Source organism: Solanum dulcamara, chromosome 12 (genome assembly GCF_947179165.1).
Source record: "Solanum dulcamara chromosome 12, daSolDulc1.2, whole genome shotgun sequence".
NCBI classification, from domain to species: Eukaryota; Viridiplantae; Streptophyta; class Magnoliopsida; order Solanales; family Solanaceae; genus Solanum; species Solanum dulcamara.
The window spans coordinates 1,683,926-1,695,951 of NC_077248.1; the positions used below are offsets into that span (position 1 = coordinate 1,683,926).

At 33.0% G+C, this 12,026-nt stretch overlaps 2 protein-coding genes across 2 annotated transcripts; one reads left to right on the plus strand and one right to left on the minus strand.

Annotated features, from left to right (window-relative positions):
* Positions 1-494: 494 nt before the first annotated feature.
* Positions 495-4,357, minus strand: LOC129877759 (beta-glucuronosyltransferase GlcAT14A). The gene is made up of 4 exons (XM_055953286.1): positions 3,757-4,357; positions 3,333-3,408; positions 2,879-2,994; positions 495-1,200 (listed from the first exon to the last, which is right to left on the minus strand). The coding sequence occupies exons 1-4, from the start codon at positions 4,247-4,249 to the stop codon at positions 686-688; spliced, it is 1,200 nt and encodes a 399-aa protein (XP_055809261.1). The 5' UTR covers positions 4,250-4,357; the 3' UTR covers positions 495-685.
* A 3,727-nt stretch (positions 4,358-8,084) lies between these two features.
* LOC129876460 (inosine-5'-monophosphate dehydrogenase 2-like) lies at positions 8,085-11,732 on the plus strand. Its single transcript, XM_055951907.1, has 4 exons — positions 8,085-9,170; positions 9,467-9,646; positions 11,083-11,340; positions 11,492-11,732. The coding sequence occupies exons 1-4, from the start codon at positions 8,187-8,189 to the stop codon at positions 11,561-11,563; spliced, it is 1,494 nt and encodes a 497-aa protein (XP_055807882.1). The 5' UTR covers positions 8,085-8,186; the 3' UTR covers positions 11,564-11,732.
* Positions 11,733-12,026: the final 294 nt, after the last annotated feature.

Below are 12,026 nucleotides of genomic sequence, written 5' to 3' on the forward strand. Positions count from 1 at the left end.
GCTCAAAATCTTAGTGTCAAGTGGTGGTAAGTATAATTGAAATATATGATTCATAAAACTGGAAAACCCCAACCCCCACCCCACCCAAACATTACAATCCAAGAATCAACATGCAATATGTTGTGCTGAGGGACAATTATTGCCATGTAGTCACTTTCATCATAATTCTTGCCCCTTATGCAATGAACAGAAAACAACAGATTACAGAAATAATAGCAGCAATGATCATACAGCACCTATAATCTTGGATCATATAGCATGAATTATGACCCATACTGTGTGTAGACCTATGTTGCTTGAATTCCGCACCATTGTCATACACTATTTTGGAGGATCCAACACACACTCGTCGACATTATTGAAGAGTCCGAGCAACATAGGTGTCCACACTTTGGAAAGAATTGAAACACCCCCACAAATAGAAAAGAACCCAAAGAGAATAGCGAAGAAAGAAGACCGATGAAACTGGACTTCATGACCTACACACAACAACATTAATCCCACAAGTGGGGTCTAGGGAGGGTAGGATGTACACATCTGATGTAATATTCCTGAGTTATATATTTTTTTTCTCATACAAACTAATGAACTGTGACAATTATCAAGAATTGACTTGAGATGATTACATCCTCTTCCACAATTTAAATTTATATATTTCCAACAAAAAGTAAGTTTCATTTCCAACTTATCTACACTGCCTCTTAGCAAAATGTGGTGCAGATACCAATTTCTTCAATAAAGTTCTCAACCTTCTCGCACCTGTTCCAGGCTTTAAAACGCCATATTTCTCTCCCTGTAGATTCAAACAACTTCGATCATCGTCATTGGAACACCATCCTCCGGCTGAGAAGTATTGTCCATTTCGTTTTCTGAGAAGATCGCGATCAATTTTATTAAGGACAGGGTTGTTGTTCTTGAACTTTCGGGCGAATGGCCTGTTGCTTAAGACCATTCTTCTGTAATCCTTTGGGCCGAGGGATCTCGGGTGTTGTTTCGGGGGAATGTCCCATGTAATGTAATGAAGATCATGGTTTACTGTGGTGTTCTTGTATTCCTCAGAGTTACATATGACTGTTTGGAAATAACCCTCTGGAGAGGACACAAAATTTGTGTAGTAGAGAAGTAGAGTTCTTGGAAGATTTTCCCAGCCTATTATGCAGTATTCAGCAAAGGATCTGGACAATATTGTCCAAGCTGAACCTGTAAATAGATTTTGTGTTATTAATTGCTAACAAATTCCAACAACAACATACTCAGTGTAATCTCATAAGAGTGTAATCTCATAAGTGGGGTCTACAGAGGGTAGCGCATACGCAATCTTACCCCTACCCCTACCCTTGAGAAAAAGGTAGAAAGGTTGTTTCCGATAGACCCTCGGCTAAAATAAAACAAATCAAAAATCAAGTAAAGCAAAGCAAATACAGTCATAAAGAAGTCATATTGAAAATAATGGAGAAGAGAACCGTCGCAACAAATAGTTGTTAATAAATTTATCTGATGAAAATAAACACAAAAACGTCGAAAAATAAAGAATAACACGTCTGCACACAATTCATCAAGAAATTGATGAGGAAATGTCAGGTCTGATTTAGAGTTTAATTTTTGTACAATGACAATGTAAAAGAACTTTTACACTATTATATCTCACCAGCAAGATAACTATGTAAACGTCAATAAAAAGTGTTATCGATAATCTTGAAAATAAGGTAAGTTATTGCTACAAGTTAAAATTCAATGAGTGTAAAACTTCTTTATACTGTTACTATATATAAGCTAAACCCTTTGATTTATACTTCGGTCATATCTCCTCCCAAGAGAATGAAAAGAACAAGGACAAGAGGAGTATAGATGAGAAATGAGATAAAGAAGATTATAATTATAAAAGAAAATGGAATTTTTAAAATCTTGAATTATCCATCATAAAGAAAAAGAAAAAAATCAAATCTTGAGTCTTATACACACAAATTCAAAAGATAGCACAATAAGGTGCCATCAAATCAATACAGAAACTCTCACTTGAACTAAATATCCCTTAAACCAAGTGCAAAGCATGTGATAACGACATTAACATGTGCATTTTCTTGATAATGTAGCTCAAACTATTTTTTGTTATCTTATAATATTGTCACTCATCCCGTAAACAACCAATGTGGGACTCTTCACCCCCTCACACCCAAGGCTGGATATGTGGAGAGTGAGCAATTTGATACGGGGCCTCAACATCGGGAAATGATAACTGGGATGAGTCCTTCTCTAATACCATGACAAGATATAGACATTGAGTCTATCTCAACCTTAAAAGCTAATTTACCATTTTGTGTTGCTTAGCTTTTGCCTAATGGTACTTATTTTCTGTGTCCCTCAGATTCTTTAAAAAAAATAAGGGGTGCGTGTCAGATCCTCAAAAGCTTAGCATTTTTGGAGGATCTAATATGGGTGGGTAAGACAACAATTATTGAGGGGCACGAGCAACATAACTTATTTTATGATTATCTTGGGTGTCACCATTCTTTTTTTGAGGACCCGACATAGGTGGATGCGACAATATTTTGGAGGGACCCACATTTTTTAAGGATTTGACACGTGAGGGTGAAACAATATTTTTGAAGTATCCGTAACATGTTTTTCTGCCAAAAGTATTAATCAAAGTTGGAGAAAAAGTTGGTCCACATCTAGGTGATATAGGAGTTAGTTAAATTAAACCTTTGCAAGCCAGCAAATAAAAGTCCTTCTTTTTGTGGCCTTTTGCTGTCTTCAAAAGTCACATCTCACATGTAATGTCTTTCACTTTTTGTACTTCATATTATAATCTCTTAGAATTTTTGGAGTCACAAATAATGAATAAAAATATTAAAAGAAGATAAAGGAAAATAATAACCTGTATAAAGCTTGAAAGCAGTTGGAAGACTTCTTTGCTTGATAACCCACCAAATCTCTGATTTGTTTAGAGTATGAAGACCAGGATCTATTATAATTGGCTTTCCTCTCTTATTCCTATTTAAATTAAGAATTTTTTGTATTGTTAAGTACTATGGAATTTCACAAATAAACAAGTTAAAATAAATTAATAGTCAAAAACACACAACTTTTTTGGGAGTCGTTTCACATTCCAACTATCAATTATTTCAACCTAAACTATCACCATATATGTATTAAAGTACACTCTCAAAGCTGATAAGGTGTTCTCTTTTCCTATACTATCACTATAGTTCATACAGAAAAATGAAACAGCTGAAAGTTAAGAGTGTGAAACTCGAGAGATAGCGATAGTTATTTGTGTTATTTTTTACCATTTATCTCATTTAAAATTTAGAAGAAGAAAAAATACTTACAGTTTCCAACCCATGTGGCTTGTGTGTTGTACAAAATTTAGATCCCTTGGTAAGTCAGAGAAGGCATGAATCAGATCTGAGATCATGAAACAAAAAAAGTTAAAAAAACATTTTGAAAAAAATAATGTTTGAAAGAATTCAAAGATTTTGTGTATATAATAAACAAAAGTAAAGTATTTTTCTTCATCACATTTTGAAAATACATTCTTCTACCATTTTAGTTATTAAAAAAAGCGAAAGGATTAATCACTTGAATTATCTCTCAAAACACAAATGAAAAATGATAAAACAGTTGTTTTTCTCTAAAATTCAAAAACCCCACATGAAAAAAATGTTTGTTTTTTTTACAAATGTTTTGATAAAAATGCAATTTTTAAGTAAAAAATAACACAAATTCCAAAAAAAAAAAAAGTACTCACCATACCATCTTGAGTAACTAGAGGATAATCAGAGGCACTTAGATTAATAAACCAATCCCATTTAGCAATCTTCAAAAGCATAGACAGTGCATGCAGTGTAGTAGCTAGCATTGTTGGTCCTCTATATGTCACTAAATTTGGCTTTCCCACAACCCAAACATTATTAATTTCTCCAAAAACAGAATTTCCACTCACAAATCTTGAAATTTCTTGGTGCTCATTTTCTGGTGCATCTAAATCTAAGTGAATCAAGTAAAAATTACCAGGATGGTAAAGTGAAAAAAGCAATCTTTTTAGCTTTGGTACATCTCCTTTAGAAGCAGAGATCAAGTAAGCAAATTTTACAGGGTAAGGGTTAGTTGTGGTATTTGAGATTATGAAGCTTTTTTTTGGCTTGAAAATGGTGATGGGTGACTGGGAAAATTGGGTGGGTATGTAGATAAGAATGAAGAGAAGTGAGGTTAGAATGAAAGAGAACATGAAAAACTGGATACCCATTTCAAGATTTGAGGTAAAAGATCAAGAAAGTTTGGAACTTTGTGTGAAGTGAAGGCAGGTTCTTGTTTTTTCTGCTAGAGAGAAATGGAGGACAAAAAAAGGGGTGCCTCTAATATTGGGTAATTTGGGTTTCGGGGTGGGGTTGGAGTATTTAATGGCTGTTGGTAGTTTTGGTTAGCTTAAATTAATAGTAAGGATATATTTGAATTATTATTTTTTTCATGAAATTTATGTTTTTGTTTTCTAAATGAATCATATTAAAATATACTTCTAATCTGATTACATCAACTATAAGTTATTTTATTTTTTTATATGAACTATCATTATCTAATCAATTAGATGTGTTTTAATATGTAAGCGGTGATAGTTCAAATAGAAAAAAAAATAACTAATAATAATTGAAATGTGAAACTCGTGGAAAAGAAATGATACTTAACATATGTTTTGATCATTAACTCATTTAAATCAAACATAAAACATTCTATATAGTTAATGGTGGTTGGTGAAATTGATAGATCGTATGAATTCTGCGGAATTCGATAGTTTTAATTTAAACTCTGTATATATATTTAAAAAATTACTAAATATATTAAAACATTAAATACATAAATAGTAATATTTGGGCTTGTGATTATAAAATTCAAAACTTATAAAAATTTAAATTTTAAATCTGACTATGATAGGGAATACGGAGGGTTGATTAAAGAGAGAATAATAGCAAAAGGCAAAGGAAGAGTGTAGATGAGATATTTGGTTGGTTTGTTCCTTTCTTGGAAGTAAAGTGTGGAGAAAATGAAGTGAAGAGAACTCCATCTGTCACTTCTTTTTGTTTTTCAAATGGTTGGGTAATTAGTCACTTTTGTTAATGGTTATTTAAGGGTCAACTGACCAAATTTTCCACCTAATGATGTTTTAAAATCAATCACTTTTTTTATTTCTCGGGTGATTAGAATTCGTAGAGTTTTGATTAAATTCGAATGACATATTATAGGGTCCATCTAACAAAAAAAAAATTATATTCATGACTATAATCCGACAACTCTAATTAAGGGCGAATCGCTCACACTACTTCACTACAACTCTCGTATTGATAAATCAATCACTTTATCCTCCTCCTTACTTCATATTTTTTTCTTTTCTTTTCTTATTAAGTTATTGGATTGCAAGCTTATGATTATGTCATTCTAGATGCTCAATTTATTTATTTTCATACAATTTCTCTTTCTAGTTTATTTTAGAAGTATGAATTTTATTTTTTATTTTATTTTTAATGACATGATTGATGCTTGTTATAACATATTCAAAATTATAAAATTTAAAAATAATTTGACATATGCCAACAATTGTTTCCATTGACTTATATGTTTTTATATGTATATCTTTTCTTTTCCGTAAAAAAAAATAATATTAAACTAATAAAATGTAGCTGTGGATAATTGTCTATTTCGATGAGCGAAGAAGCTCGCTCTTGCTTTCTGCATGACAATTCGGTTGGCGCGTTCACTTCATCATCTCAGTCTCTTTTTGTGTAAAGAGGTAGAAACAATTTCATCTTTCTAATCTCGAATAGTGAACAATATATCATTGATAGCAGTGCTATTGATCACTAATCTGGTATGAGTACCATTTTCTCTTCACTTCTCAGACGAGAAAATCATTCCTCTCTAAATAAAAAAAAAAGTTAAAATCTTTCTATTGATAGAACTTTCACGTCTGCGCATAGAATCATTTTTTGCTTTTTCATTCTGTTCTCACGTTAGTTAGGTCGGAATCTGTGTATTACCTGATTGAAAATAGTTGATAAGTGTCAAGTTCTCAAAAATATATTTAATTGCTTAAATTAATTTTATAAACAATTAATTACGTGTTACACATTTTTTTATTAAAATGGCTGAAATATTCTTAAAGTTATTTAAAAAAATTTAAAATTTAAAATACTTTGAGTTGGAGGGCTCTTCCTCCATCTATCGATTACAAAAGTATTAGAAAAAAATTTATAAAAGATATGATCGAATCAAAAGTGTATACAATTGTAAAAGTATATATTCAGAGTTGTGAACTTTATTAACTTATGACTTGATCAACTTTCTAAGCTTATAACTTGTTTGATCATGTTTTAAAAATTTGTTTGTTTTAAAAAAAAGGTTATTTGTCAGAAGTATTCTCTAAAAATAATATTTTTAGAAAGTAACAATTTATATTTGGTTAATCAATTTAAAAAATATTTTTATTAATAGTAAAATAACAATTTATATTTAATTAAATCACTTGTGAAACAAGCTATTAGCTAAACATCCTCTAAATCAAATAGTTATAGCTTCCACCTCCTCTATCTTGGTCTTTTACTATGAAAATGAGCCAACTGTAATTGAAAAAGAACCTTACGATATTGGTCTGCATTTATAATGTTAAATATACTTTTTAATTTGTTTTAAAAATGGCATATCATCTTATTTAGAATAATTACATGTTAAGCTATTTATTTAATCATAAATAAGATGATTTATAGCGATATAAATACTTATGAGTTTAGTTATACAACAACATATTCAAAGCAATATCATAAAGTGGGTCTGAAGAGAATAAAATGAACGTAGATCTTATTCCTACCTTGGAGGTAGAGAGATTGTTTCTGATAGACCCCCGATTCAAGAAAAAAATAGTTCAAAGCAAATATGAATTTCTTTTTTAAAACAAAACTAAAGAAGCTATGACAAAATACTATAGAAAACATGATAGATCGTTATGAATAGTAATTACAATGAAATAATAGAAAATCAAAATACAAGAAATAACAAATAATAATATTAATCGAAGGACAAGAAACTACGAGAGTAATTTTACGACTGCTAGTATGAAAGAATAAGTGGGACAATGCTCTGCTACCAACTAGAGTTTTATCCTAATATCTATCTTTCACAACCTCCTATTTACGGTCATGTTCTCAATAAGTTTAAACTGTGTCATATCATGTCAAATCGCCTCTTCTGACTACTTCATTGGCCTATTTTTACTCCTAAAACCATCCATACCAACCTCTCACACTTTCACACTAGAACATTCATATATTTATTTTTATATATTCAAACCATTTCAACCTCGTTTTTGCAACTTGTTCTCCACCAAAATTATTTCCACCTTATCTCAAATATCTTCATCTCTATTAATATATGACTTGGTTATAAATTACAAAATTATTCTTAAACTTCATTTATCAAACAATATCATACATAAATTGAAAGGAACATATTAGTATTTAATCAAATTCACCACTACCTACTACGTTCTTTTTTTATAATACATCCATCATCAACTAGATTTATGTTTTATAGTGGATTATAAATGAGTCATGAGTCCACTTCCTTCTCTAGGACCACCACATATGACAAATCCCACTAATGTAGGAAGGTTTTAAATATTGGACTTTCTTTTAATTAAAGTTTTGAATTAATGGTTATTGAATTTTTTCAATAGGAGTATAATTAATTTTTAACTAATTAAAATGTAAATAATTTACTAGAATTATTAATTGTTACATTTACTAACTACTTATATATTATGTTAAACTTGTATCATTATTTTATATTCAAGGATAATATAATTATAAACAATTAAATATAATAAATTTCTTACACAGAGAGAGCAAACACAAACGTCTTTATTTGATTTTTGATTATAAATTTAATTATGAGTATTTTGATTTTTTAAAATAAATTTTATATATTTAAAAATTATATAAAAACATAACTAATAATTTATATATATATATATATATATTTTAAAAATTGTAAAAAATATAATTAAATATCACTTATCAGTATCAATAGGTAATACCAATCCAGCAACTCTTATCACTATCACTTATCAGTTGAATTCACCTGGAAATTCTCTTGACAAGCAAAACCCTAAACCCATTGCCGCCGCCATCGCCGCCGCCATGAATGACGACGGATTTTCAGCGGAGAGGTTGTTCAACCAAGGCTACTCCTACACCTACGACGATGTCATCTTCCTCCCTGGCTTCATCGACTTCCCTACTGACGCCGTCAACCTCTCCACTAAGCTCAGCCGCAACATTCCCCTTTCCATTCCATGCGTTGCTTCTCCGATGGACACCGTCACCGAGACCTCCATGGCCATCGGCATGGCGGCGCTAGGTGGTATAGGTATCGTTCACTACAACAACACCACTTCTCAACAAGCTTCTATCATTCGTGCCGCCAAGTCTCATCAAATCCCTTTCTCAACGGATTTGATCTTCGCTTCCCCTTCCGATTCCATCCATTCTGCTGATGAATTCGGTAACTCTCCTTGTATTTTCATTACCGAGTCAGGAACTGAGGAATCCAAAGTTTTAGGGGTCGTCTCCAAGTCTACTTGGAAGGGTTTGAGTGATAAGGAAGCTAGAATTTCCGATTACATGAATAGTTCTCCGGTTACTCTGCCTTCAAGCTATAATTTTGAGGATGTAGCAGGCTACATAGCATGTAAAAAGCTGGATTTTGTACCATTGGTGAACGATAAGGACGGGCAAGTGGTTAATTTGGTCACAGCTTCTGACTTGGAGAGATTAAATTCGCTCCCCAAATTGGGCTTGCCGTCTTTAGGGACAGACGGAAAGTTCTTGGTGGGGGCAGCAGTAGGGACGAGGGAATCAGATAAAGAGAGGCTGGAGCATTTAGTGAAAGCCGGGATTAATGCTCTTGTGATTGATAGCTCTCAAGGGAACTCGGAATATCAGATTAATATGATCAAGTATGTGAAACATACTTATCCTCACTTGGATGTGATTGGTGGAAATGTAGTCACTAAGTATCAAGCAGAGAACTTGATTAAGCAGGATGTAGATGGATTGAGAGTCGGGATGGGATCCGGGTCCATCTGTACCACTCAAGAAGTTTGTGCTGTGGGCCGCGGACAGGTGAATTATTGGATGGAACTGGTTTTTGTTTTGTTGATTGTAGTTGTTTGTTTTTCATATAAGTTCATTTTAGTTGCTTTATTTGGTTATTTGGTTAATTTGTATAACTGAATACGAAGATAGTCACTATCAATATAGACACGAGCATAAATATGATTGGAAAGGAACAAGTATGAAAGCATCCCAGGAAAATGCTGTCTCTCTTCATCTGTTTCACATTTCAAAAGTATCCATGAAACCTATTTTGATTAGTAAAAGTATCCGCGGAACTTATGTTTCTCCGTCAATCTTTGTAGGCGACTGCTGTTTACAAGGTGTCATCAATTGCCGAGCAGCATGGTGTCCCTGTCATCGCTGATGGTGGGATTTCTAATTCTGGCCATATTGTAAAGGCATTGTCACTCGGAGCATCAACTGTCATGATGGGGAGCTTCTTGGCTGGAAGCAATGAAGCTCCTGGCACATATGAATATAAGGTACAACAGGATTCTTTATGCTTTTATACTGTCTGCAAAAGTTCCTTCCAGGATACATCTACAGTTGCTTTAGCTGTATCCGGAGAACCTTATTTTGACATTGTATTGCCTGGCAAGTTTCCTCTCCATTTTCAGTAAATATCTGCCATGCAATTTGACTTGGCTCATAGGAAGACTCTTTAAAACATAGTTATGTGTCATTTTTATTTTTAGGCGGCAATTTGGCTGTATCCTGCATAATCCATTTCTTTTGCTGGTGGAGGGACTCTTTTTACATCTGCAGGCTTAGTATATTGTCTTCCCTCTTGATGGCAATCTAGTTCCTAACATACTGCCTATTGTTGCCTATCCAGCTTCCTTTGATTGAAAATTCTCCGTTGGAGGGATGAGAACTCGGGGCATTATCACCTAAATTATGTATGGAAAAGTTAAATCAAGACACATATCAAGACTGAAAAACAAAAAAATTAGAAGCCTAAGATTCATTCTTTGTCGTTTACTGTCACAATTCTCATAAAGAGAAACATTGTTTTCATAACTCAAAATGAAACCAGTCTTTGGAAAACAATTAGATGTTGAAGATAGAATGAGAAACTAACGGTTCTTAAGATAGCACTCTTCTCCATCCTCTTTACTTTGACCTTGTTATACAGTTGTAAGGGTAAGAAATATCAGTATATTATTTGGAGTTTATGTATGAACTTGGTTATCAGGGATTACGTCAAATCAATGAATTTTATTCTTTAACATTTGCAAATGGTGCACTCATTATGCTTTATAGAAGTATGTAAAATATTTTGAGCTGTTCCAAATTGAATTATATCACCATGAGAACAACTTCCATCGACACCTTGTCTAAAAAGAGAATCTATAATGGGAGGGAGCCTTCTTGTTTTGGACTCACTCATTTTAGTTGACGGGGAAGTAAAAGTGTGAGCTAGCTGTTCCTCACACTTCACTCTCGCCCCAAACATAGAAAAGAAAGCATGTTTCTTTTCACTTTTGTTTTGCATTCCTTTTTGATTTCCTGTCTCATTCCTTTCTTCTCTTCCCAAGAAAATTAATTACGAATATCAGTTGATGTGTTTGGTTTTTCACTTGATTGTGTTAAGGCCAATACATAGCCCTCAAAGTTGGCACGAAATGTGGTCAGAAGCAAAGATTTAATGTCTTAACTAACTTGTGGGGCTATCGTTGTCAGTAATTTACCTTATTTTAAATATATATAGTATAGTTGAGTATTTTGGCACATAGTATATCTGGCTTTCCGTGACAAGAGTTTTGATTATCTCATCTTCAAAGTGGCTTTATTGCAAATTTTTGTATTTTGAGACTAAATGAACCTTGGTTTTTTTCTGTTCATATTTGCAATTACATTCTACTCAAATGTTCCCTTGTGCTATTGTTAACTTTGGTCAATTTTTCGGCAAGGATAGAATGGTCTCCGTGTGAAGAAGTATCGAGGTATGGGATCCTTGGAAGCAATGACTAAAGGGAGTGATGCAAGATACTTGGGTGATACTGCTAAACTAAAGATTGCTCAGGGTGTTGTTGGTTCAGTTGCCGATAAAGGTTCTGTTCTGAAGTTCGTTCCTTATACAATGCAAGCTGTAAAACAAGGATTCCAGGATTTAGGTGCTTCCTCCATGCAGTCTGCTCATCATCTCTTAAGATCAGGCACATTGAGGCTAGAGGTTTGTATCTTCTTCCTCGACCATTGTTATATTGTTGCATGTTTGTGCCTTTTCTATTCCGGATATTTGAAGAAAACTAATTGAAAGAGCGTGATCATCTCAGCTCATAGTTCATTGGGATCCAACTTTAACTCTCTTTCTGGTTCTTCAGGTCCGGACAGGAGCAGCACAAGTTGAAGGAGGGGTTCATGGTCTCGTCGGTTATGAGAAAAAATACTTCTGATTTAGCTGTTGTTGTAGAGTAATGTGCAGTTATTACTTGATCCAAGTTTCTTCTTGTTAAACGCTGAACTATAAATTTCAGCTATTGATGGCCTAATTTTACTCATATGTTGGATTTGAATAAGCTTCTTCCTTTTGATAGTTTTAATATTAAAACTTTATTTACCAGAGTAATGAGAAAATATTGATAGCAAAGCTTAACAATCTTGTCAATATATCTAATAATCATTGAGAAAGTGAGATCATATTCTTGTACGTTAATGTTTGCAAGGACGATATTTAAAGCACAGGATCAAATAATCCCTGATGTTTGATCAGATATATTCCAAAACATGTTCTCACATGGCCAATTTCAACTACACATTGCACTATGGGATATCAAAATCAACAAGAGTCAACGTCATGATAAAGCAGTTGAAACGGATGAAAATTATGTGTTACATTATTTGCAATACTCGTTGAGA

Excerpts from the sequence above, each read along its gene's own strand:
- LOC129876460 (XM_055951907.1), top strand. The coding sequence starts at position 8,187 with ATGAATGACGACGGATTTTCAGCGGAGAGGTTGTTCAACCAAGGCTAC. Across the intron at positions 9,171-9,466 it reads GTGCTGTGGGCCGCGGACAG|GCGACTGCTGTTTACAAGGT; the intron begins GTGAATTATTGG and ends CAATCTTTGTAG. Across the intron at positions 11,341-11,491 it reads CAGGCACATTGAGGCTAGAG|GTCCGGACAGGAGCAGCACA; the intron begins GTTTGTATCTTC and ends CTGGTTCTTCAG.
- LOC129877759 (XM_055953286.1), bottom strand. The coding sequence starts at position 4,249 with ATGGGTATCCAGTTTTTCATGTTCTCTTTCATTCTAACCTCACTTCTC. Across the intron at positions 2,995-3,332 it reads AGCCACATGGGTTGGAAACT|GAATAAGAGAGGAAAGCCAA; the intron begins GTAAGTATTTTT and ends TAATTTAAATAG. Across the intron at positions 1,201-2,878 it reads TGCTTTCAAGCTTTATACAG|GTTCAGCTTGGACAATATTG; the intron begins GTTATTATTTTC and ends ATCTATTTACAG.